Consider the following 26481-nt stretch of genomic DNA (forward strand, 5'->3'; position numbering starts at 1 on the left):
ACTCCCCCATCCATCTGCCCTGTGGTCAGGTCCCAGCCGTATCTTTAATTTGCGAAGTCCTGGGAGTTGTGCTTTTGCTGTTAGCCTGGCTTGCTTAGGGAAGTCATTTTCCTTCCTCTTCTGGGCCCCTGCTCTGGGAAACGAGGGATCAAACTGTAGGACCTGAAGAGTGAGAGGGTAGTCTGGGCTCAGCCTTTGCATATCCCACTTGGCAGCCCAGAGTAGACCCATTCATCCTCCTGTCTCGTGTCAGTAAATCTGGGGACCCAAGGGCGGCCCTGACACTCAGAATTACCCCTTGCCTATGGCCAGGGATCTCCTGGGTCAGGTGTGGCAGCTGTGGTCACCATGGCTGAGGGGTCTTAAGACCCTGAAACATTCTCATTTCCCTCTCTGGTTGGTGGGGACCTGCCATCTAAGAGTTTCGCTAATCTCCTGGTGAAACTGTTTGCATTTCTGCCTGAGCCTTCTGGCTTCTGTAAGCTGGCTCAGGAAGAGAGGACACCCAGCAGTGGGATTTTTAGGGCATCTGGGTTTTGCGTTTTCATCAGCTGTGTGATCTTGGGCAAATCACTTCCTTTCTGTGAACCTCAGTTGTCCCGTCGGGAAAGTGGGAATTAATCTGTTTACTCAACAAATACTGGTTGCCTACTCTGTACTGTGCACCACTTTGGGTAGTGGGGCTCCAGCAGTAAACAAAACAAAAATATCCCCGCCTGCGTGGATTTATAGTCCTGTTGGGAGAAAAAGATAATAAGCATAACAAGTAACTTATTACTTCAAAGGTGATAAAAATGAAGCAGGGAATAGGGAAAGCTAAGTAAATTCTGCAATTTTAAATAAAGCCCTCGTAGAAGATTACTGAGAAGATAGTATTTGAGTAAGATTGAAGGAATCCAGTGAGCAGGGTCACAAGGGAGAGTATCCCGGCAGAGGGACCAGCAGGACCAGATGTATGAGGTGGCCGGGTGCCTGGCAGGTGCGAGAAGCGATGAGGCTGATGTGGCCAGACTGGAGAGAAGGGGAGACAGGAGGTCAGAGGTGTACTGGGGGGCTGGGGGGAAGGTGGGGAAGTGGCCAGAGGGTATAAGGTGGTGGCTCTCCAGCCTGGTTGCATAGAATTCCCTGGGGAACTTTACAGAAATGCTGAGGCCTAGGTCTCACCCTTGAAGTTCCGTGATCACTGGCCCTGGGGTGGAGGCTGGGCATCAGAATTGTTGCCTGGAATGAGGCCTCGCAGGCGTACTCATTGGCCCGCGCAGTTCCTTCCGGGCTGTTCTGGGGTTTAAATGAGGCGTGTATAACCAGAGCCTTCCTTACACTGGCCTTCAGGGCATGCTCAGTTGGGGGGCTGTGCTGCATTCTGTTGTTTTGTAATGTAGGTGAGGTCCAGAGCTCACAGCCAAGAAGAATTCTCAACACATCTTTGGTGCAAAAGAGGTGATCTTATTAAAGCATGGGGACAGGACCAGGGGGCAGCAAAGCTGCTGCACTGGGGTTGTGAGGAGTGGCTGGTGATATACTTGGGAGTTGGGGGATGTAAGGAAAAAGAGAGGGGTCCCAAAGGACTTTCATATGCTAAAGAAGACCCTAGGGATACTGGAGGTCTGGCTATTGTCCAGCTAAGGTTGTTTTTCCTTCTAGTAAGGTGTTAACGTTAAGATAGTTGGGAGTTTCCAGAAGGAATGTTACTCTGTGTATCCCAAGTATTTGTGAATGGGCTGCAGATTATAAAGAAATTTAATTTTATTTACATTCCCTTTTGCCTTTGTTTCCCACATCACTATGGAGGTGAGGGTGATGTTCAGGCTCCAGGAAATTGAGTCTATGGGTCTCTGAAATTTAGGCCACTGGTAAGAATGCTTTTTCCTTGTGAATCGCTAAGATATTTGTATACTTAGGGAGACTCCTGTCCCACATCCCTCAGGACAGTAATCGCTGTCAGTTAACCATTTGTTTCTTCCTTCCGTTCGTTTTAGGGCAGCCGGGAGCGGGTGCCAGGTGTCAGCCTCTGCTTTGTCCTCAGCCTGCCTCCTCCGTCACCACTGCAGGCTTTGGTGCCTGGTGCTTCCTCCCTACTCTTGACCAAGCGCTTCGGCTTCTCCGGCAGTAGCACCCGGCATAGCCTGCCATGGGGAAGCATTACTTCTGTGACTACTGCAACCGCTCCTTCCAGGACAACCTCCACAACCGCAAGAAGCACCTGAATGGGCTGCAGCACCTCAAGGCCAAGAAGGTCTGGTATGACATGTTTCGAGGTGAGTGCCGGCTGGCGGGGCAGCTGCGCTGATGGAGGCCAGCTCTCTGATCTTTCTTATGGGCAGACAAGGAAGTACCGGGGCCAGTGACAGGCTTGGTCAGGGCTCTTGGATGAGCCAAAGAAAGGAAAGCTGGGGCCACCGATGGGCCATGCAAGGGGCACGGTGGAATGTGAGCTCCATCCCCCAGTAATCTTGACCGAGATGGAGGCTCCCTTCTGCCAGCCTCTGGGGATACAGTGGCCAAGAAGAAGGTTTTTCCAGGGAGATAATGTTTGAGCCAATGGTGGGAAAGACAGGGAGAAGCCAGCCTCAGCATTTTGGGCAGAGAGTATGCAGAAGCAGGCAGCCACAAACAAAGCATTAGGTGCTGTCCGAGCAGAGGAGAGAAGGTATGGCTGGACCCAGTAGGAGAGGAGGGTGGTAGGGGCTGAAGCCAGTGGCAGGACTGGGGCTGGCTGGTAGAAGTGAAGGCAGTGCTCACAAGCTGCATTTGACAGTGAACCCTGCCTGCTGCGTGAGTGTGGGGTGCAGAAAATGGCTGTTGAATGACTGGCCGGCCAGTTGAATAACCAAGCTGCGGGAGGGAGGGCTTTCCCGGGAAAGGCTTCTCAGAGCAGGTGCTACCAAAGCCAGTGAGTTCACGCCACAAGCACCTAGCGCAGAGCCTGGAGGTGCTCGCTGCAAGGGAGCTGCTGGACAGCGAGGGAGACGTTGGGGTGGCCAGCCAGGAGCCGATGAAACAGGGGACTTGGCGGGGGTGGGGGTGGGAATGGGCCCAGATCTTCTAGAATGAGCTGGGGAGCAGGATGCTTCATGAGCTGGGGAGCAGGATTCCCAGAGCAAAAGGAGGGAGCTGAGTTTCAGCAGCCGATAAGGGAGAAGGGCAGAGTCTGCCCTGGTCTTCGAGTGGGAATTCGTAAGAAGGGAGTGGGCGTTTATGGAGTGCCTGCTGCACTTTTGTGGTTTGCCCTTTGCTTCATCAGCAAATCTCTAAGGCTGAGCTCCGCCCTTCAATTTAAGATCACCTGGAGACCTTGAAATAAAAAACTTATTGGTCACCTGAGCCCATCCCCAGAGGCAGGTTTGGGGTGGGGCCTTGGCACAGTATTTTCAGAGCTCTCCCAGACTCATTTCTGAGGAGGAAGCTGAGGCTTGGGTGAGGGAGGGCGGCCAGGCTGCGCAGCAGGCCAGGCATGGCTGAGGTCACAAGGGGCTGGGAGCGGGGACAGAGTGGTATCAGTGGCAGAGGAGGGTTCTCCGAGGTGCCTGGGAGGCCTTTGACTCTGGTGTCAGGCAGAGGCTCCCTGCCCCCCAAATCCAGTGGGGACTGCGATCTGGCAGGAGCCAGGCCTCAAGATTACCTTGGTGTTTGCTTCCAGCCGCAGAATCTCAGCTGAAGAACAGGTGGGTCTTTGGGTCTAGGGCTGATTGGCAGAGGCTGTTATATTACTTAAAGAAAGAAAGAAAGATGAAAGAGTCGGTACCGTAAGCTCCTTCTTGGGGACCCTGCATTCCTCTCACATCCCCTGGCATATTCAGTCCTTAGAATAGCTCTACAAGGGAGGCTGGGCAGGCGGGCGTCCCCACTTAAAGGTGATGACTTCAGGATGGTAGATGATATTCACCTGGGGTCCACAGCTAGCGCAGGAGCTCTTTCCACTTTATGAGGCTTCCCCGGGGCTCCAGCTTGCTGAGCAAACTGCACAGCACAGACCTTGGGGAGCAAGTGGCACCCCAGCCTGGACTAGGATTCAACACCCACTTTGCTCCCAGTTTCATGGCCTTAGACAAGTCCCCTCACCCGCAGCGGGGCTGACAATGCATCTGCTGTGGCCAGGACAGGTATGAGTGTTGGAGCTAGGCTGGCTGGCTGGCTGTCCCAAGGTGTCACTCATGAACAGTGTTGTCCTGATTCTACCCTGTGTAAAAGAGCCCTAACAACAGTACCCACCTCCTAGGGATGTGACAGGGGGCTCAGTGTTTTCATGACGACTGTGTGGCAATAAGGGTTCACTCAGTAGGAACCATGTGGGTCCACAAAAGGATTGGCCTCAGGCCCTTTATCTCAGTGAGCACTTAGTATGTCCTTGGCTCCCAGGGCCCCCTCTCCTAGGCAACTCCGCTCCCAGTTATAACGGTATGTTCTTGGCAGAACCCCTGTCTTGTATAGGCCTCCATGCCCTGCGCACCTGGCCCTCCAAGCCCCAACCACTCTGGCCATTACAGGTAGTGTCCCCTCAGTGGGCATGCCTTTTCTGCTGTCCTCCATGCCCTCAGCCTAGCTCTTCCATCTCAGAACTCAGCTCAGGCACAGTGTCCTCAGGGTTGCCCTCTCCAGTCCCCAGGCGAGGTCAGGTCATTTGGCTGCATGCTAGCTGTTCCCCTGTTTATGTCCACATGGCTTAGTGTGACTGTTGGACTGGAAGGGAGAAGCAGGTCTGACTTATTCTCCACTAAATCCTCATCCTGGCGTGGTGCCTGGCACACAGGACATGCTCAGTAAATGTTTGTTAGATGAATATCTAAATGAGCAAGCAAACAAACACCAGGCACCAGGGCAGCTGTTAATTTTGCGAGATGAAGCAAGAAGGACCAATAGGGTCAGATCATGAGGAGCCTTGAATACCAGGTTGGAGGAGCATGCCTTCTTTGCGCAGGCCCTGGTTTCGGGTTCTCAGTCCTGGGTTCCTTTCAGAGTCCCTGAGGAGCTTTTAACAATTCTCATGCTCTCCCTGCCAGGTGAATTAAAGCAGAACCTGAGAAGGATGGGCCCAGGGATCCCTGTATTTTAAAGGCTGCCTGGTGATTCTGCCATGTGGCTGGGGTCAAGAACCAGGGTGCTGGGCAGCCTAGAACTTTTCTGCCACACTGAGTCCCCAGGATGCCTTGGCTAAGACTCAGGTGCAGACTCCCACCCCAGCTCAGCTACCCTACCTCTGGGATGTGGAGGTGGGACGGGGCAATGTTCACATGCCCCGACCAGCGCACCTCCTGTGGGAAGGTCTGTGGGACCAGCTAGACGGGCTGAGTCTGACAGGCCCAGTGCTGACGGAGGACACCCCCTACCCTACCGGCCCCACCCACACTCCACCGGGTCACCCCCGGAGGGAGTTCTCTCATAACCAACTCCTGACCACAGCAGCCCACCCCCACGGGCTGCCTGGTGCCGGGGTAGGGAGGAAGGGCGAACGTCCCATCAGTGCCCACCACTTCACTCGCCACCAGGGGAGCTGTGGCCACTGGGGGAAGGGCAGGGGCTTTAGACTCACACCAGGGTTCCAGCCTGGCACTGCCACTTCCTGACGATGTGGCCTTGCCCCTGTTCGAACTTCAGTTTTCCCCTCTGCAAGGTGGGGATGTTAGTGCCGTGCCATGGGCTCCTGAGGAGGACACGAAATAAGAACTGCCACTGCTCAGCGTTGGTCGAGTGTCCACGACAGAGGTTCTGAGACCCGGCCTCACGTTAGTGTCACCTGGGGAATGTTATGCCACATCCGCTCCCAGCCCCACTGCCCTGGCAATTGTCATGTGCCCTCAGGCTTGGAATCACCAGGGGCCTCTGCCAGGGGCTCTGTGTCTTATTTGTTTCTCACAGCAACCCTACCAGAGGAGAATTGTTTTCCCATTTAACATGTGGGGCAACAGAGACTTGGAAAGATAAAGCCACTTGCCTGGAGTCAAGTGTACGAGAACTTGGAAACCTGTGGTCTTTCCTCTGCTCCAGTGGCCTCTAGAAAAGGCAGCGGACCCATGCGGCAAGTGTCCAGCCCAGGCTCCCAGGGCAACATCAGGGCCTCTGAGTCAGAGCCCCTTCCTGTCTCACTCACAGATTTTGACTGATTGATTCTTTACCTACCAAGAAACACACAAAACTCAAATCATAAGTATATGATGAAAATAAAGGTCAAAAAATTGGAGGAAACCAGGGTTAAGGTTTGCTTCCGGAAAGATTGCTGGGAAGTCCTGCGGAGGCCTGCAACTGGCAGGGCGGAGGAGGGAACAAGAGAGCAGGAGGTTGCAGGCTTGGCCGTGGCCTGAGCCCTGGGACTTACTGGTGGGCTTCCTGGGCACCAGGAGGATTTTTTCAGCTTTCTATTTTGAAATAATTACAGAGTCACAGAAGTTGCAAAGACAGTATGAGAAGTCTACCATACCAGGATTTAAAAAACAAAACAAAACGGTGCGTGGGTGGCTGAGTGGCTTAAGCCTCTGCCTTCGGCTCAGGCCATGATCTCGGGGTCCTGGGACCGAGCCCCACACCGGGCTCTCTGCTCAGCAGGGAGCCTGCTTCCCTTTCTCTCTCTGCCTGCCTCTCTGCCTACTTTTGATTGCTCTATAAAATAAATAAGTAAAATATTAAAAAATAAATAAATAAAACTAGCCAGGTGGTTCCATGGCATGGTCAAGGCCAAGAGCCTCAGACCTAAAACTTGGTTCTTGCCTTTGGCTAGGTCTGGGTGGGGAGGAAGGGGCTGAGGTCACCTGAAGCTCAGATGCTTCTGCCCAGCATCCCTACCTGTGGTCATCTCTTCCTACACTCCTCTGTGGGTGGGAACTCTTCCTTTCCTGATTTTGGGGATAGGAAGTGCCTGTGTGCAGCCTGAGTCTGAACCCGGACCCTCTCTCTTCTTGCAGATGCGGCTGCCATTTTACTAGATGAACAGAACAAGAGGCCTTGTAGGAAGTTTCTACTGACAGGTAACCTGTTCTACTCAGTTAGGGTCCCCCTTAGGACCAGCATGCCCCATCTGGCCTGCTCAGACCTCTGCGGAGCCTCTCCCCTACCCCAGCCATGACCCAAGCCCAATTTATGGTCTTGGTGTGTCAGCTAGCTGGTCAGTTGGGACCTTCCCAAGGGTTGTGTCTTGGGAATGACTTCCAGGACCTAATTCCTCAGCTCTTTGGACCTAGAATATGATTTTACCGGCCCACTCAGAACAAGCAAGCACTGGGAGATTGCAGATAAATCTAGGAGACATTGATGGCTGTGATGGACTGGCTGATTAGGTTAGCCTGGGAGCCCAACCTCCAGCAGGGAGGACTGGAGATGGTAACAGGTTTGATGAGAAGCTTCAGAATTAGAACCAAGAATGCTAAGTGTTGATTTGCTCAACACCCACCAAATAAAGGTGCATTATACTTCAAAGAGATGAAAACCTCAGTAAGTGAAGGAACCAAGAGCAGATGAAGATAAGGGTAGGAAAAAGAAAACAAAGTCAAGAGAATGATTCATTTCTTCCATGCTTGCTTTGAGTTCCTATATACTCTCCAGTATATAGAGTTTGGTCCTAAGCTTCCTAATGGCCAAGGCAAAGAGGGGAACCATGGTGATTACCATTAAGTGTGTAAGAGAGCTTGGCCCTGGGGAGAGGTAATGCTGCTGGCTTAAGGAAGACGGGTGAATGGCTGTTTTCCCCTCAGGAGACAGTGCTGCCCCTAGAATGGTCACCAGGACCGCAGATCAAGGGCCTCCCCAACAGACTTCATTTGGCTGTGAAAACACCACTGGGAGGTTCTGCTGGCTTAAGATACCTGCAGGCTCCTGCTATTTTGAGACATAATTTGGTCTCCCTGGTTGAGATTCGGAAAGCTCTCCTGGGCTTTGGTGCCTCCTTGATTGAAGCTACAATTGAAACCTTTCTGGGGAGCAGTCCGGTGGCTCATGCAAGCCAAATGGGCAGGTGGGCACCAGGCAGAGAGCACAGCAGATGCAAGGGCCTGGATTGAAGAGAGGAAGCATGACCCTTTCAGGGACCCCCCACTGTGGTTTGTTGAGGCTGGGGAACAGAGGCCAGGGGCCAGGAAATTGGTGACAACAGACAAGCCTACAGAGGCCGGTGCACCCCAATCACGGAAGGCTTCACAATTTGCTTCCCAGGGTCGTGAATGGGGCAGAGTGGACCAGACAGGTTGCTCTGGCTGCTTGGGTGGGTGGAGCTAGAGAGATTCCAAGTTTTTCCTTGGGGCGTGGGATTGTTACTCTGTAGGTTCTAAAGCCTTTTGCCCCCACAGGGTGCCCCTCTGCACACGGTGGGAGCTCTTCCAAGTGGTGAGTAACTTTATTCCCTGTCTTCTGTTGCAGGCCAGTGTGACTTCGGCTCCAACTGCAGGTTTTCCCACATGTCAGAGAGAGACCTCCAGGAGCTGAGCATCCAGGTGGAGGGTGTGTTTTGGCAGGGACCCTGGGTTGGGGCGTGAAGCGGGTTGCTGGGGGTGGGGGGATGCCAGATCTGAGGCCTGCAAAACTGCTCTCTGCCTCCCCACCTCCTTTTCCTTTTTTTTCTTTTTAAATAGATTCTTCTTTTTTTTTTTTTTTTTCCCTCTCAAAGATTTTATTTATTTGCCAGAGAGAGAGAGAGCACAAGCAGGGGGAGCAGCAGAGGGAGAAGCAGGCTCCTGACTGAGCAGGGAGCCCAACAGAGGGCTCAATTCCAGGTCCCTGGGATCTTGACCCGAGCCAAAGGCAGATGCTTAACTGACTGAGCCACCCAGGCACCCTCTCCTCCTCTTTTGTGGTCATCCTGTGGGAATAAGCTGAGGGCTGCTCCAGGTGATGGCGTGGGTGTCAGAAAGGCCTCCACACCACTGCAGGCATGAGTGGAGAAGGAATGGGGGGGGCCCCCATCTGTGTTCTCTGTGGGGTTTAAAGTGGTATGTGGGGCTCTCCTGTCCAGCAGCCCTGAAGGGTTGTACCTGAACCTCATCTGTGCCCTGCTGGGTGCTCATTCCTGCATATCCTTTCTCCTTCCTCCCATCAGGAACTATCTTTCTCCAGCCCTTTCTCAGCACTAGGCAGATCCCCTATTGCATCCTGGGGACAAAGGGATGTCGAGGACACCTTCCCTGCCCTCAGAACTCTCAGGTCTAGTAATTCCAGGGAAGAACAAGTTTAGCTCCCCGTGGAAACTGCCACGTCTGCTTTTGGGAAATTCACTTCCCATTTCTCCAGTTAGAGAACAAGGCCATTTGCACTTAGATGGTCTTAGTCAATCTTCTCATGCAGCCCCTCATGGAACAGATGGAGAAACTGAAGCTAGCCCAGGGTAGAAGGACCTCACATGAGCCCCCCGCAGTGAGAGGCTGATTCTGGCCTCCCAGGGCGCTGCTGCCCACTCTTCCCTCTGTCCGGGTGGCCGCAGGGCAGGCAATGAGTGTCCGGGGCAGCTTGGCCTTTGCCCTAATCCCCAGTGGGCCTCACCGCCCCCACTCCCCTGCTACCGACCAGTCATAACCTTCAGGCCACGCACTGCTCTGGCCTGGCCCAGACACAGGGTTTCCAGGAGCTCTCCCAGGGCAGAAGTGAGACCCCACAGGCCTCGCCAGCAAATCCTGGCAGTGGTGGCAGCTCTTCACTGGCCGTGGGCTCTCAGGGAACCGTTGGCCCATGGTGGGGAGAGCCTAGGCCAGTGGGCCTGCAGCGGGAGACGGGGCTTGGTAGACAGGGATGGGGGAAGCCTGAGGGGCTGGAAGCAGAGGTGTGCACCCCCTCACCCCCCAGTTGCACCTCTGATAGTCCTCGCTCTGCCACATGCCCCGTGACCTTGGCACAGAGCTAAACCTCTTGGAGGCAATGTCCTGACACGTTGTAAAGGTGAAATAGGATGAAGTGTGTGCAGTGCTAGCCCAGGCCCTGGCCCCCGTTGGTGCCCGAGTCGGATTGTTTTCCTCTGGCCCCCAGGCCCTATCCCACATCTCCCAGAGATCCTGACCCATCTCACACTCAGCTTGTTTGAACCGTTGACTCACTTTGAAGTGTGCAGAGGTTCTTACAGGATATTTTATGAGAAGAGAAACCAGGATGGGGCACCTGGGTGGCTCAGTCGGATGGACATCTGCCTTCATCTCGGGTTGTGATCCCAGGGTCCTGGGATCGAGCCCCACATCAGGCTCCCTGCTCAGCAGGGAGCCTACTTCTCCCTCTGCTGAGCTCACTCTCTCAATCTCTCTCTCTCTTTCTGGCAAATAAGTACAATTTAAAAAGAAAGAAAGGAAAAAGGAAAGAAAAGGAAACCAGGAAGCTGAGGCTCCTTCCCCTGCCAAGGGTCAGAGAGACCTGGCAGGCAGCAGGGCAGAGACCCAAATCCTGCTCTGCCCTGGTCTGCAACCCACGTTGCCTCTCTGCCCCCAGGTTTGGGCCCCTCCTGAAGACCAGGCTCTCTAATGCTTTATCATGTGTCCAACTGCAAAAAGCTTGGGAGGCAGTCAGTGTTTTATCTCCACTTAATGAGGAAGCAGAGGGAGACCCAGAGGGGCAGGCCTCAGAAGGGAGCCTGCCTTCTGAGGGTGGGGACTGCCCAGCAGCTCTGCTCCTGGCCTCCCAGCTTGTGCATTCATCCCCAGGAAGGTTCTGGCTGCTTTGTGGGAGATTGGGGTCCAGCCAGGGGTGACTATGCTCCTCACTCACCTCTGTTTCCCTATCTCCACAGAGGAGAGGCGGGCCAGGGAATGGCCACTAGATGTCGTAGAGCTCCCTGAGGGCCGTCTGGAAGACTGGTTGGAAAAGAGAGCCAAGCGGCTGAGCTCAGCTCCAAGCAGCAGGTACAGTCCCGTGGGTCCCCGTCTCCTATGCCCTCTGGGAGAGTACGCTAGCCAGCCTGCCCTCGCTGGAAGCCAAGTCGTCTCCATGAACTGCCTTGGCCCAGGGACCAGACATGGATGCCCCCACAGAGCTCCTCAAGGGAGGAGCCACACTGGGACTCTTGGGTCCCCAGGCCCAGGCCAAAGGCTGAGGAGCACTCATTTAAGGGTTCTTTTCCCGAGCCCCATTCTCCCGCCTTGGTGGCTCCTCCCTTAATTGGCATCTGTGCTGGCTGAAGGGGAGGCAGGTGGCCAGGCCAGCCTGACTGGACATCACCAAGTCCATTGCCAGAGGGAGGGGCCTGATTGTGGTTCTGGAAACCCACAGTCACTGAGCTGTCTCCTCTCGGGCCCTGCCAGATAGGCGCAGTTATCCCAACCCTGCAGAGGGGGAGGTAAGGGTGTGACTTGCCCAAGGGCACACGGCCAAAAGGCAGAGCTGGGATTACTCAGAGATGTGACTAGCTCACTCTCACTGTCCCACTGCCTCCTTGAGGAGGGGACTGGGGCGGCTGGGCCCAGCTGCTGCCGGGGCCTGGCACTCAATATGCTCAGAAGTGGGTGGAGCACCCTGGGTCAGGGGCCCCCAGGTGTGTGCTGCCTGCGGTCCCAGGGCTCCTGGACTTTTCTGCCGGGTGTTGAAGGAGGGAGAGAGCAGGGAAGGGGCTAGCAGATGTGCCTGTGAGCTCCTTGCGACTTTGTAAAGCTGCTTGTACTGGGCTGCCTTACTTTGCCTGTCTTGCAATGGGGCTTCAGACCCTATTGTCTCTGTGGTGTGGTCCATTGCAACAATGGCCTGGCCTGGGCTGAGGGAAGCTGGCTGGACAGTTGAGGGTGAGGCCTTGCCTCTAAGCTCTGCCAGGAGGTGGGGGCTAAACTTCTGGCGTTCTCTCCATGTCCCCATGGAGAGAGCTTTTTGTTAAACCTTTTTTTTTTTTTTTTAAATTTTTATTTATTTTTTTGACAGAGATCACAAGTAGGCAGAGAGAGAGGAAGGGAAGCAGGCTCCCTGCTGAGCAGAGAGCCCCACGTGGGGCTCGATCCCAGGACACTGGGATCATGACCTGAGCCAAAGGCAGAGGCTTTAACCCACTGAGCCACGCAGGCACCCCTTTGTTAAACCATTTTAAGATTAACCTTTAGTTGTTGGGTTTTTTGTTTTTTGTTTGAGAGAGCGTGAGTTGCAAGTGTGATGGGGTGTGGCAGCGAGAGGGAGAATCTTAAGCAGGCTCCGCACCTCGCATGGAGCCTGATGCAGGGCTCAATCTCACGCCACTGAAATCACTGTCTGAGCCAAAATGATCATCAAAATGATCATCAAAATAGAGTATGATGCCCATCCCTTTTGGTTCTGTCTGAGGTGGTTGTGATTTGGGTCAGGGGAGTGCCCCTTTGGGACTTGTCCAGGGATCCATGTCTCGAGCCCCAGGCCCCATCAGCTGTGTGTCAGAGGGCTGGGGCTGGTTGGAGGCATCCAGAGAGTTCTAAGGCCTTCCCCACTCTCCTCCTGCTTGGACCTGGCTACCTGTGGGTCTCAACTGTGCTCCCCACTCGCCTCCCTGCTCTGACTTGATGCATATTCTGTTGGGAGTGAGCACCGAAAGCCTGGGTACCTCCTGAGCTTTTCACAAGGGCTCAGGAAGACCCAGTCCCTGGGTTGGCCTGAGTAAAGGAGTGGGTAGAGACGGGTGACCAGAATTCCCCACCTAGGGACAGATGTGTCCCAGTGCTATCCAGTGCAGGATGCTTGTGACCATGAGACTCAGGACTGGGGGATGAGGTGGAGAAACTGAGGCTGAATGACAGGCCCAGAGTCTCAGGTAGAGGTGGTGAGCATTGATAATTAGGGGTGCTGGGTGCTATGGTGTGCCTGGCCCTTGGCCCTGGGCATTTAAGGGGATCGGTGCCCCTGGTTTGTGGCTGAGGGATCTCAGCTCCTCCAGGAGAGTGTGAACGTCCTGGTCTCACACCTGCTATCTTCAGCAGCACTGAACTGTCACTTGAGAAAGAGCTGAAGCCCCTGCTTGGTCTAGACCCTGGGCCACCTCTGTCACCAAGGGCTCCCGCCAAGCTGGAGGTCTGGAGTAGTCGTGGCAGCAGCCAGCTGCTGGGAGAGCAGTTGCTGTTTCTGGGGTGGGGCCTGCAACTGGGGACCCCCCTAAGCTCTAGGGAGTGTCAGCCCTGTCCTTTGTGCCCCTCACACCCTGGGCACCCGAGCTGGCCCCTTCCAGAGGACCTGATTTTCCTGGCAACCCCTTGTCCTCTGTGCCTGTGTACCTTTCCACCTGCCTCCTAAGGGCTCAGAGGCAGAATGGATTGCTGTTGGGGCAGAGCAGGCCTCTCTGGCCTTAAGAAAAACGTTGCTGGAAGGGAGGTGACCATTTATTACCTTGGCCGTCACTGCTTCGGTGTTCCTCAAGCCCTCTCCCATAGGGCGGTCTCAGGAAGGAGAGCCCCTTAGTCTGCAGCCCATGGGTATTGGGCTCTGCCCGTCCACTTGTGGCAGGGCCCCTGCTGGGTCAGGGGAGGTGGATTCAAGTCCCCTGGCTGCTTTGTCCTGGTCCCTGAGTCTCTTGCCCTGGAAGCAGCCCCACAGAGACCGTTCCCTCTGTGCCCTTCACGTACCCCAGCTTCCCCCACAGACGCAGCAGTCCCTCCCGGTCTCCCACCTGCACTCTGTCCCTCCTGACTGTCCTCCACAGAACAGCCCCAGCCCGCTTCTAAAACACTCCGAGGACTTGACCTGGCCCCGACCCCTTCATCAACCCTCCTGGGCTTCCTCTACCTTAGGGACTCTGCACTCTGCCACCCAGCTTGACCCCAGGGAAGCCCAAGCCCATGCAGTCCCCTCACCTTGGGATGCTGGCGGCTTCTTGGATGTGGTGGGCATTTCTGGTTTGGGGCAGTACGTGTACACTACTCTGTCTGCCTGGAACTGTTTCCCCACCTCTGCCTGGCAAAGCAGACTCATCCTTCAGGCTTTAGCTAAGACGCCCCCATCTCGGCGCCGAGCTCACATTGTTGCCGTTCAGGCTTGGCACAGGCTCAGGCCATGTTGACTGCATCTGAGCATGTAGGGGAGCAGGGTCCCTGGCCTGGAGGACTATTCCCTGGGTGTTGGTGCTGTGGACCCCTTCTGGGGACCGGTCTGGTGGCTCCTCTTCTCTGGGTGTGTTTCCTCCCCTGAGGTACAGGGCGAAGATGGCTGCCCGGTCCTCATGGGGCCACCTGCACCTGAGGGCTCCAACCCCATGGCCTGAGCCATGGCTTTGAGGTGTACCAGGCCAACCCTTCTTAGTAAAAGGGGGAAATAGAGGCCCTGTGAGCCCCCAGCCTGGCACATGGCACCATCCTCCTTGGCCCATTGATCCTGAGGGATCTGCCCAGAGCAGACAGTGGCAAGAGGGAGAGGCTGGCCTCAGACGTGGACTAATCCCCAGGCAAGGCCAGTGCTTGTCCCTGTTTTCCATTGTTGGCTCTTCAGATTGTGACTTTATCCCTCTTAATCTCCCCTTTTGCACCTCTCTCCGGACTGGCACCACTGTTCCAGCCCAGGCGCTTCCCTAAGACTCTTTTCTTCGGCTCAGAACCGTGACTGGGGAGAAGCAAAAGAGAGCTGCTCCTGTCCTTGTGCCGAGGGCACACCAGCCACGAAAGAGGCCACAGTTGGCCATGTGTACCCCAGTGTCCCATGCGCTCTGTGTGGGACAGGAGGGGTATGCTCCAAGAGCTCAGGGGCCCTGATAATGTGTCCATGTCTGAGCCCATGAAGGCGCTGCCCTTATGTTGATGGGAGGCCCCAGCTGCCCAGGAATCGGCCCCATCTTCTAGAGAAGGATCTGGAGCTCACGGGAAGGGGTTCACCAGGATCACACCCTCTCTGCAGAGAATTGCAGTCACCTTAACCCTGCGGGAAGCCCGGGGTTGGCTGGCAGCTGGGGCTCTCCCTTCCAGCAACGGCAGAGCTCCCCCACTCCCATCCTTCTCTGCAGCTGGCGGAGTTTATGAAGTCTCCTCAGTGCCATAAATCACGCTGGGAGCTGCTTCCCGGACTCTCCAGCAGGCAGCGAGCAGCTAAGCAGGGGATTTCCCTGGCCTCTTGTACCAGGAGGCTGCTTGAAGTCCTCGAGTGGGCTCCCTCCTGCCTGTCAGGCCCCAAGAGTGTCAGGCTGGGGAGCAGTGGTGGCGGCAAGGCAAACCCCCAGGGCTCCTGACCCCAGCCACCACCTCTGCATCGGAGGCCTGAGGCCTCTCCAAACCTCTCAGAGGCCCAGGACTTTCCCCCTTGGCAGAGGGCTGGTGTCTGGATCCCAGCCTCCACTGAGAGCTGGGCCTGCGGCCTGGGGGCAGTGTCTGGAGCCCACATTCACGTTGCCCGTTAGCCCCTAATCCCCAAATCCCTGACTCTGTGTGACTGACTCTTCACCCCTCAGTTGCCTCATCTATCAAATGGGGTTCTATGAAGGTGCTTGAGGTTTCTCTAGACCTTGGTGTCTGGCCCAAGGCAGTGCCTAGGCAGTAAGGGCACTTAGCGTGACTCCTCGTCATCAGCAGACATTCACTGGGTGGCCTCCCTGTGCCAGGCCTGGCTCCAGCTCCTGGGGGACCAGCGGACACCACCCCTAGCCTCCTGGTCTCTTCCACATGAGAGCTCCAGTCCCACAGGGGAGACATGAGCTCTCCAGTGAGTTCAAAGTGCTCCGTAGCCTGTAAGGGGCATGGAGGCCCTGCAACAGCTGACTGGGTGGGGATTAAGTCCAGAAGCATTGGAATGTGGAGCTGGGGGGCGGGGGCAGGGGTGGGGGGACTGCCTTTGCACCTCAGTCTGCTCCCTGAGGACAGGCAGCCCCTGGCTGGGCACCCAGGGCAGATGCTCCACATAGGCCCTGGGTTCCCAGGTGGCTGCTCCAGGGGAAGGAGAATGAGCTGCATGAGAAATGAGGCTTTAAAAAAAAAAAAGTTTAGACAATATTTTTTCTGATTTCCAAGGCTTGCATGCATGTAAAACTTTTCTTGAAAAGTATAAAGGAAGTAAAAAAAATCACCCATAACTACACCACGCAGATAGAACCACTGTTAACATTTTGCTTTGTCTTCCAGGGTTTTTTTTTTATGCATTTATATATGTTATATATCTTTAAACAAAAATAGTATCATGCTATATACATTATTTTATAAGCTGCTTTTTCTCTCTACTCACACAGTACATCATGACACCTTTCCGTATCAGTGCATACAAGGCTGCCTTCTCCATTACTTGGGCTGCTTAGCATTCGCTGCTGTGGTCGTGCAGGTGTGTTTAATCAGTCCCCCACAGGTGGACACAGGTTTTTTTCTGCTTCTTGTAGCTCAGTCTCTCCCCACAGCCCTGCTGTTTCATCTGGGCTCATTCCTGGAGGTGAGATTTCTGGCTCGAAGGGTCTGCGTGTGTTTGAGGCTCCACCTTCCAGAAAGGTCACTCAAGCAGCTGACCATAGCTGGGGTGGTGGGGAGAGGGGGTACTCGGAGGAGTGGCCCAGCCTGGGCCAGGGCTGGGCCCCATTCTCATTTTCTGACTTTCTCCTCCTCTCTAGGGCCGAACCCATGAGAACCACCATCTTCCAGTACCCCATAGGCTGGCCGCCAGTCCAGGAGCTGCCTCCATCCCTGCGGGCACCCCCACCCGGGGGGTGGCCCCTGCAGCCCAGCGTCCAGTGGGGCTGAGCCTCTCATCCCCACCTGACACCCCTCGGGTCAGCTTCGGTGTCAGTCACGATACAGATAAGGGCTCCTCCTGGGGACACGGGGGGCCCCGCCCACTGCCTCCTGAAGCCATCGGTCCTAGCCCCAGTCCTAGCTTTGCTCTAGGCAGTTACACCTCCTGCCCTCATGGGACATCCTGAGAAGATGGATGAGAAAACTTCCTTCTGGGTGTTTATAAAGAAAGTCTGTCACCATGGTAGTGTGTTTCGTCCTTGGCCAGCGCCGTCAGCTCTGTTCCCCAAGCCCCTGGTCCAAGGACTGGCAGCACTGGGGTTGAGATGAGGTCCTCTGCTGGGTGAGGAGCGCTGTTGCCCTTCTCCTGGGAGGGCCAGCGGGGGCTCAGCATGGCTGGGCAGAGGGTGTGCCAGTGTGGCCGGGAAGGTCACCCGGGTGTAAGGGGGCTCTGGATCTGGGAGAAGAGCTCAGAGACTCTGTCCGCTGTCTCCAGTCCCCACATCTGCCCATACTGAGCTGGTGCCTGAACGTGAGATGGCAGAACCGGGGCGCGGTGGGAGCTGTGTCTCTGGCCTGTGTAGAGAGGTTGGGGGACCCAGGAGGACAGGCCCTGGACTTGGGGGAGTGGCCTGGTTGAGTTTCTTGGCACCCACAGTGCTGGGCTACACCAGCCCCTTGGCCCAGCAGTGACACTGGGCCGGCCCCCAAGGCTTCTGCCTGGAGGAGGCCCTGGGCTGGTGGGGCGGTCGCACAGGCTCTTGGGCAATATGGAGCCTCTAGGCCCCTGGTCTGCCTCTTGCCTCACTGCACGCCAGTTCTAGATTCTGTACTGGGTGGTGGTGGGCAGTGTGGCTCTCAGGCCGGTGGGGCTCAGAGGGTGCAGAGACTGCTGGGCCACCTCAGATGCCCCATCTGCTGGGAGCTTTTGCCCTTTCTGAAAAATTCCTGTTGAAGTGGGCACCGTATCTGGGGGCCCTCTGGGCCTCAGGCTGCTCATCTATGAAATGGGCAAATGCTCTACCCGCAGTGGGTGCCTGGAGGAAGGCTGGGTTTGAGTCTAAGGAGGGTCAGAGAAAGGGACCCTAGAGAAGGCCAGGGGCCTCCTCAGGCTTGGCCAGGGAATAGGGCCCAGGAGACCCCAGCCTTACCCCCTCTCCAGGAGGAAGCCTCCTGCTCCCATCTCCACCAGGCTCATGGCCCTGGGCAAATCTCAGGGAAGGGTCAGGTTGGCTTTGTGGCCCCAGGCACAGGGTGCTGCTTCTTCCTGTCTAAGTGACCACATCAGCTAGCGGACCCTGTGCAGATGCCTCCTAGATTTCCCAGGAGCCCCTGGACAGTGGAAGGGAGAGTGAGTGCTACATACAGGCGTGGGCAGGTACAGGCGGGGCCGGGGGCCACCTTGGAACCACCGCCAAGCCCTCCGCAGCCGGGCCACGGGACCATGCAACGGCCCTCAGGTCGGGTGGGGTAGGGTTGCTGGACGTTCGGGCCCCGAAGTACACGTGGTGGCCCAGGGAAGCCGAGTGCAGGAGAGGACTGCAGGCGGTGGGGAGTGTGGAGTGGGCCCCACGCACCGCGTGTGCCTACTTCATGCCGCTGCGCAGCACCTGGTTGGCCGCGATGAGCATGACGCTGATGATGAAGGCGATGGCGAAGGCGCAGATCAGGCTCTTGCGCACACACGTCTGGCGGATCTGCTGGTTGGAGCAGGCTGTGGCCGCCCGCCAGGGAGCACCAGAGAGAGACAGACGGGGACAGCGAAGCGCGGAATCAGGAGCCGCCTGCACTGCCCACACGTGGGCTCGTCCCACAGGGACACAAGGTGTGGGGCGGGCAAGGAGGCCCCCAGCCATTCCCTGCAATCCCCGGGTCCTCCTCCTCCCCCTGCCCCCAGCAGTTGGCCTGCCCCTGGGTGGGGGGAGGTCTGGGGGCCAGTCACTCACTCTCCACGTCCACAGGGCACTCCTCAGCGGTGCCCAGGTGACTTTCCTCCTCCGTCATGATGATGTTCTCAATGTCCTTCATGGACAGGTGCTCACAGAAGGTGTCGTACAGCAGCCGCTTCAGCTCATCCACGGTCAGCTTCTGCATGTCGCACTTGGGTTGGGGAGGAGACACAGTGCTCTGGCCACTGCCACCACCACGGCCGCCACCCAGCACCCTGTTGCCACACAAGCCCAGTGACAGGCCTCTGGATTCTGGAGGACTAGAAACTACTCGTTCCATTCCTTGAGTCCTTGACCACACCAGCCTCCCCGGGCTGGCCCCTGGCCCTCTGGAAGATAAGACCTCCAGGGGACAGATGCCTGGGATAGTCACCTGCCTTTATGGCATGGCCCTGGCCATTCACCGACCCTGTACAGCCCTCCACAGTGTGTACAGCCCTAAGTCCCAACCAGACAACACTTACCTTCCAGAAGACAGTGTCAAAGTCCGTGCCATGGAACTTCTCTGGGATCCCCGAGGTGGAAAGCTTGGGTCCCAGGAGGGTCACAAACTCCTCAAAGTCCACTTGGCCATCACCTAGGGTAGGCACAGTTCCAATCAATGGGCCAGCTGACAACCGGGCTGGGTTCCGGGCCACCTCAGGTCACAGGGTACCTTGGGCAGGTCCCACCTCCTCTGAGCCTTGAGTTATTTTCAGGGACTAAAACCAAATATGGTGATTGCAAAGTGGAGATGGGGTGCAGCAGATGGGCCCGAGCACATGGGAGAGCCTTGCATTTTACTCAGAAACGTGGCTTCCCAGCAGGTGTGGGGCCTGACATCCTCACCCCACAGACAGGAACTGAAACTCAGGGCACAAACTGCACAGACCACCACCTGCTCTGTGGGTGGAGGGGAGGCAGAGATGGAGGCCCATGGTGGGGGTAGGGGAGACAAGAAGAGGAGACTGGATATTACCAGCCTTTTTTACTAGGTTTTCCTTAATAAAATGCCAGGTGGCAAATATGACTAAATGATATTTTATTTGGGGTGATGGGACCTGGGGTACTTAGTATAGCCTTTCTACCTCTCTGTGCTTTAAAAAAAATTGCTCGGGAGGCACCTGGCTGGCTCAGTCCGTACAGCAAGCAACTCTTGTCTCGAGGTTGCAAGTTTGAGCCCCACATTGGGCGTAGAGATGACTTAAAAATACTATCTTAAAAAAACAAATTGCTCAGAATGCAGAGCTAGAGAGGCAGAGCCTCTAAACCTCCATATGTGGGTGTGGCTGGGGCCATTGCAATCCAGTGTCTATTCTCCAGGCTGCGAAATGAGGCCAGACCTGGCTTCCTACCGCCATGGGCTTGGGGGTACCTGGAGGGTGGTGGGCTTGGCCTCAGAGGCCCAGGTGAGGGGTGAGGAGACGGAGGCAGGGGTTGGTGCTCACCATCCATGTCCAGCCTCTGGATGATAACTTCCAGCTCCACCTCATTGGGCATGTAGCCCAGGGAGCGCATGGCCGTGCCCAGCTCCTGCTTGGAGATGAAGCCATTGCCATCGCGGTCAAAGACTTTGAAGGCCTCACGGATCTCTGTGGGGGGAGCAGAGCAGGTTGGGACCTCACCTCTGTCCCCAACACCCCTTCCCTAAGCCACCGGCATCCCCAAACCTGCAGCCTGAGCCCGGCACTAAGAATCCACCAGGGAGCCTGCAGGTCTTGTCAGAGACAAGTGGCAGGTGGTGGCCCAAGTGTCCACCATAGCACTGCCTTCCTGGAGCTCAGGGCCAGCTGAGTCAGGCGGCAAAGGTATGCCCAAGCCTGCAGCATGGCCAGGATCACCCTGGGGATGGGGGGGTGGGCGGGTCCTCCTTCTTCCAGCCAGGCTCCCACAGCCTCTTAGGGCGTGCTCACGACGACCCCGTGTGGCGGGTAAGCATGAGTCCCACCGCATGGGCTCCTGAGGCCTGGCTGCGGTGGCCACTCTGTGAGGGGCCAAAGGCTTCCCTGTCCACCCCTCACTCCTTCCATCACCCACTCCCTCTCATCCTCATCGCATGCTTCCTCCCCTGGGCTCAGCTTGGAAACTCCAGCCAGCACTCCTTAAGGATGCCCCATGAGACAGCCGTCAGCTCCCGCTCAGAGTCAGGCTGACAGTTCCGTGCAGAGACTGCCTCCCCAGCCCGAGGTTAGGGGGAAGGTGGAGGCTGGATGGAGGGGCCCCAGCCAGCCCAGGCCTGCTCAGATGTGGAGATCGTCCCCTGCATCGTACAGAAGGGGAGACAGAGACCTGAGGATCTGGGTGACAGGGACAGAGAACTGGGCTGGGAGCAGTGAGTGACCTGGGACCAGTCCCACCCACAGTAGAATGCCCAGTAGTGATGTGGGTACAACAAGGGATTTTACCAAGCATGTCCAGGAACTGTTGAAGGGTCCTAACCTCTCCCTGCTCACCTTAGTTCTACCTGCTATCCTTTCGTGGCCACAGCCCAGGAAGAGCCCTCAAGAGCATTTTTCTTTGGCCAAGACAGGAGCCTCACCCCACTCACACCGCCTGCTCCAGCATCCTTGTTCACCTGCCAGCCTCTTGGCCTTTGCCTGAGCTGTCCCCTGGCTGGGATTCAGCAGACAGAATCCTGTCCCTGGGTGTGAGTGTGGGTGTATTTGGAAACAGAGACAGATGAAAACGGTCCACACTGCAGACCTGGAAACTGAGGCACAGAGAGGCAAAGCAGCCAGACTGGGGTCAGTTTGGGGTCAAGGCAATTTCTGGTGAGAGCAGGAATCTGGCTGGCCCAGGCCTGGCCTAAAGGGACTATGAACCCCTAAAACAGACTGTGGAATCCTGTGCTATGGGGGCCCTAATCCCACTGGCCCCATCACAGATTAGGGGCTGGGGCAAGGAAGCTTGGGTCAAGGGCCCAAAATCTCATCCAGCTCCTCCTACCTGGTGTCTGCACCCAAGGCCTGGAGGTTAGACCAGACGGCACGCAGGCCAAGACAGAGACGGTGGGCTATAGCCAAGCGGACCCCCAGATCCTCTGACTCTGGACCATCCCCACCCATCCTAGGCTGGGCCAGAGAATCTGGTCTGACCAGGGGCCCCCAAGGCCAGAAAGCAACTGGGATAGGAGATCTGGGCCAGAGGCCCAGGGGTTTCTATAAATCCCAGACTTGGAACTCCAAGCCAACTCCCACCTACCATTCTCCCAGGCCACTGACAAGATGGCAAGCTCCCCACCACCAGAGGTCTCTAAGGGGGGCCCCGGCTGTCATGAAGGTGGCTAATGGGGTCCTATGGCTTAAGGGTCTCCAGGTACAGACTAAGGCACCAACAGAGCAACAAGACACACCGTCCACCACTTCTACCACCCTGACCCAGTCCCAGGCTCTCCCAGCTCAGGTGTCCTGAACTCTAGCCCGAGGGTCCCTTTCAGCCCTGGTGAGCACCAGGAGCGTTCCATGTCCAGGCCTTTGAACAGGGAGCTACTTTCACTTGGAAGTTCTTCCCCAAACCATGGCAAACTCGGATACCTCTCAGGTTCCTGGCATAAACAGCATCACCTTCCTGGTGTCCTCCTGCGCCCCAGCTGAGTTCAACCTGCTTCCGGGCGCCCACAGACCCTGCCCTGCCCTTGCATGGACCACACTGGACTATGAATGAACTATGAAGGCTGCCGCTGGGGCCCCATGACGGGAACAGTGCCTGTCTGTCAAGCATAAACGTCACCGAACTAGTGAGTGAATGAATGAATGACTGATTTGGGGAGCCTACCCTTCTGCAGCACAGACAGAAAAGATCTGGGCGGAAGTGCATGCAATACCCAGTGTGAGGTCATCATTCAGAGCCCAGGTTCACTAACAGTCCTCGTAAGAGTAAGTGTTGGCCACCACACAAGAGAGGAATCAAGCTGAGGCCAGGGCTGAGGGTACATCCCCAGATTTCTGGGTGAGGGGCTGGTTTTGGAAGGAGGAACCCAGAGTCAAGCACCCCATCTTTCCGGGTCCCTCAGTTTCCTCCTCGGTAGAGACCCACTGGGAAATTTGCGATGGGTATGGCAAAACCCTTGACGCATAGTGGGACTGCCACAGATGCGGGCCCCCTCCCCTGCAAGGAGCTGGGGTCCAGGCTGTCCCTCCCACTCTGGCCAGGTGTGGCCCCCAGAGCCGGGTGTGGCCCTCAGAGCCCATGGCCGCTTCAGTTGGAGCCCCTGGTCCTCTTCTGGAAGATCTGAGGAAATGCACGGGACTGGACAGGAGACAGCAGAGGGCAGGGGAATCTTGGTGATAGACCCTGAGGCAGCCTGACAGGCCTCAAGGCACATCAGCCCTCCATCAGGAAGCTGAAGGCCAGAGACGGGGTGCACACGCTGGAGGTCACTCATGAATGGGGGGGCAGCGCCTATCCTCTGCCGCAGCTGCCATTCTCCGCGGCATTGGCCCCACGCCCCACCACTTTGGCGGCCCTGAGTCTACGCAGAAGCGGCTGTTGGGCTTGCAGGGAAAACGGGCAGGACAGGGGCTCCCCCACCCCCCCATACTCCGAATGCCCTATTTGGCCACTCTGAGTGTGGGCTCCACTGTCTGACTGAGCAGGCCAAGTGCCAACCTCAGAACCCTGCCCTGGTGACTGTCTGCCTGTCTGTCTGTCTCCTTCCTCTTCTCTCTGGCCAGAAAGGGCTGGCCTAGGACTTGCAGCCACTGCACTCCTACGCTCAGGTGCTCAAGTCCGCTGATGCCCCTGGGCCAGCCTCCGTGCTCCCGCAGACCCTGGGAGGCTTGGCTGGGTGTGTGTGTCATGGCAGGGATGAGACGGGGTGTGAGATACTGGGAGAAGCTGGAAAGCCTGTGCCTCTCCTTCTCCAGGGTCAGACAGGCTCCGGGCCAGCTTTGCCCAGCCGCGTCTACCCTGCCAACTGCCACCCACGGCTCCCTAGGGCCACAGGTCCCCAGGTGCCTTTGCCAGACCTTCAAGGACTCTTCTACCCAGCCTTTCGCGGAGGCAGCCTTCCTGCCCTGTCCCCCCATCCATCCTGGGTCCTTAACTCAAGAGCTTCACCAATCTCTCCACACTCCAGGCTCTTACTCCTGCAAGAACCCCCCTACTTGGCCACCCCTGCGGCAGCATTGGGGTCAGCAAGCTCCTGCTGCACACCAGTCCCCTCGATAAGAGCCTCCATTGTGTCCTCTGCCACCAGCAGCCCTGGGGAGGGACGACGCCAAGCCCCTTTCACAGATGGAGACACCGAGGCGAGAAAGGCCAAGTGATAGTCCAAGGTCACTCTGTAAGCGGACAGTACAGAGATTCGAACCCAGGCCTGCCTGGCTGGAAAGCCCTCATCTACCCCTTGCACTCTCCACTTCCCTTGTCCCTCTCCCCCTCAGACTAACCGCCCCCTGGATTTCTGCAGCAGGCACATAATGTCTGCAGCATTTCATCCCAAGCTGCCGGGCTTCCTCTTCTCTGCACGTGTGGGTCCCCCACTGGTGGGTGTCCTTTCCGCTAAGGGCCTGGGTCTTACCCAGGCACTGGGCGGCAGGGGGACGGGGGGGTCTGTCACCTTTTCCATCTAGCCCCGGCACTCAAGGACCACCAGGGCCTGCAGAGACTTGGTCCCCCAGGAGGGCTTTTGGAGCGCCCACAGGCAAGAAGGGGGGGTCAGCCATGGAGGACTTCTTGCCCTCACCTACAGCTGCCCACAGGCTAGGAGATGGGCTGGGGTCACCCAGGCACCTGCTTATTCCACGACCCCCTCCTGGTCACCCCAAGGAGGGCCCTGCCCTTCAGTTGCCCCTGTGCCACGGTCCCTCTGCTCCTCAGGGCCCAGGAGAGGGGGACAGGAGAGAAGCAGGGAGTGCGTTTGGTGTGGCTGGTGACTAACACTGCTGGGTTTCTGCCAGTGTGCCCGCCAGGCAGCCCAAGTGGAGCCTGCGGCCTCCTTACCCCTGCACTGCCCTCCCTGTGCCTGCTCACCCCTCTATCCCAGCCTCTTCTCAGCTTCTCAGGTCTGCACCCCAGGGCTGGGAGAACAAGAGAGGAGAGACCCAGCCAGGCCCATAGCCGGACTACCAGCGTCAGAGTGGGGTGCTGGGAGCAAGGATAGGGAATGAGGCGGAAGCTTCATGGGTTTTGGGGGGAGAGTGTTGTCCCCTGCCCAAGTGGCCAGGAGGAAGGGATAGAGGGCCCATGGAGGGAGACACTGGCAGGAGGTTCGGGGTGACCTAGGGCAGGAGGAGACAATGGTGGAGAAGAGATGGCTGTGCCCCATCCCCTGCCCTCTTGGTCCTCATTGCACCTCCTCCTTGTCCCAGGCACTGGACAGACAAGGCAGACACTTGGGCTTTGGGATTCAAGGCAGCAGCACTCATCTCTCTGTTCTGCCTGATTCAGACACCAGACCCTGTCTCCGTGGCTCTGCCAGCCTCTGGGGACTTTCAGGGGACTTGAGAGGAGCAGGTGGCTCATAGTCTATGGTACAGGGTGTATGTGTTGGGGGAAGGATAGCTACCTTCTCCCTCTTGATCTTCCCTTCACCCAGTCTGACTCCCCCAAGATCTACCCTCTCCAGGGCTGGGGGATGAGGGAAGACCTCTCTACATGACTTTCCCTGTGTTCCCGTCATCATCCCTGACTGCATTGGTGTCTCAGCTGCACCCCCCAAGCCCTGATGAGCTCCAGATCGCAGAGACCCTTGGCCCCAAGATAACTGAAGAGAGGCCCAGCCTCTGGAGATCTCAGCCCCTCACACAACAGCAGAGAAGTAGATCCCAGGGGCCCAAGACTATCAGCCTCAAACCCCCACTCCACTCCACATGGGGCCCTAAGAGGTCTGGGGGATGGAAGGCCTGAGAACCTGCCCCCATCCCAGGAGGGAAAGAGCTTGCAGGCCCCAGGGTTCTCACAGCTCTGCAGAATCTTCCATCCAAGGACCCCAGCCCCTGACCTCTGCTCTCATCCCGCCCAGCCCCTTGCCTAAGGTCCCTATTCATGCTGAAAGGCAGAGGGACTACTGGGGGAAACAGATTTGGGTCCCAGCCTCTGCCTTTCCCTTCCAGGCTTGGTTATGGAGACCAAGCCACCCAATCTGGCCACTTGTTGTCGCCACCACCTCCTGGGCCGCCCTCCCAGAGCTCTGGGCTGGGGGTCCTCGCAGGGTTGTGGGGAAGGGGCCAAGGCTGCAGGAGGGACTGGGGACAGCCCCGCAGGCGGCAAAAGCAGGGCAGTCGCCCTCTCCCCCTTCTCCGGCTGCCCTAGCAGATTGGATTTGAAAAGCGACACGAGCGGAATGTCAATTCGAGCGCAGAGCCGCGGGCGGGCGCCGCGGAGGGGATCAGGATGCGGGTGCTCCGGCCGGGCCCTCGCGGGGGGCGCAGCTTGGACCCCCACCCAGACCGCCGCGTTGCCGCACCGTCACCGCGGACTGCGCGGCCCCGTGACCCCGCTGCGGGGCTCGGCAAGTTTCCGCAGCGCGGGGGACCATGCGGGTAGGGGCTGGGCCGCCCCTCAGCCTTGGCTACCCCCAACGCGGCACCCAGAGGTGCGAGTTGGTCCTGACTCCCCGCGCAGCTGCTCTCTGGAGCGCCCACCTGGCAGCCGGCACCTGCGGACGGCCCCCCGCCCCCTGCGTCCCTAGTCCGCGCTTCACCTGGGCGCACAGGTAGGAGGGCCGGCGGGCAGGGGTCCCGGCGGGCACTCACCCTCCAGTTCGTCCTCAGGGATGTCCACGGGGCGCTGCTCCGACAGCAGATTGGGCACGGTGTAGATGCCCCGGTACATCAACGCCGCCGTCACCGGGTGGAACGGCATCTTGGAGGCTCCGCGCCCGCCCGCCCGCCGCAAACTTTGAGGTCGGGGCTCATGGGCCGGCGGCGGCCCCGGGGGCGGCTGGAGCGGGCGGGGCGCGCGGCTGCGGAGGGCGGCCCGGCGGCACCAGCGGTGGCTAGACTAGGGGCGCCCCTCCGGGGGCCTAGCGCCCCCGCGCCCCGGGCCGCCGGTCCATGCCGCCCCCCTCCCTCCTCGGG

The 26481-nt window shown here is 57.4% G+C and overlaps 2 protein-coding genes across 2 annotated transcripts in view; one reads left to right on the top strand and one right to left on the bottom strand.

Annotated features, from left to right (window-relative positions):
- ZMAT5 (zinc finger matrin-type 5) overlaps positions 1 to 16776 on the top strand; it is a 28663-nt gene extending 11887 nt beyond the window's left edge. The window contains exons 2-6 of the mRNA XM_044243959.1: positions 1980 to 2258; positions 6897 to 6959; positions 8344 to 8424; positions 10688 to 10799; positions 16412 to 16776. Coding sequence (XP_044099894.1) covers positions 2132 to 2258; positions 6897 to 6959; positions 8344 to 8424; positions 10688 to 10799; positions 16412 to 16541 — 513 coding nt within the window. The 5' untranslated portion in view covers positions 1980 to 2131 and the 3' untranslated portion in view covers positions 16542 to 16776. The remainder of the gene's footprint in view (positions 1 to 1979; positions 2259 to 6896; positions 6960 to 8343; positions 8425 to 10687; positions 10800 to 16411) is intronic.
- An 80-nt stretch (positions 16777 to 16856) lies between these two features.
- On the bottom strand, positions 16857 to 26266 carry CABP7 (calcium binding protein 7). The gene is made up of 5 exons (XM_044243957.1): positions 26158 to 26266; positions 19909 to 20052; positions 18946 to 19058; positions 18479 to 18632; positions 16857 to 18246 (listed from the first exon to the last, which is right to left on the bottom strand). Exons 1-5 carry the CDS (start codon positions 26264 to 26266, stop codon positions 18119 to 18121), a joined length of 648 nt encoding a protein of 215 aa, XP_044099892.1. The 3' UTR covers positions 16857 to 18118.
- Positions 26267 to 26481: the final 215 nt, after the last annotated feature.

This window comes from Neovison vison, chromosome 3, assembly GCF_020171115.1.
Source record: "Neovison vison isolate M4711 chromosome 3, ASM_NN_V1, whole genome shotgun sequence".
In the NCBI taxonomy this organism is placed as follows: Eukaryota; Metazoa; Chordata; class Mammalia; order Carnivora; family Mustelidae; genus Neogale; species Neogale vison.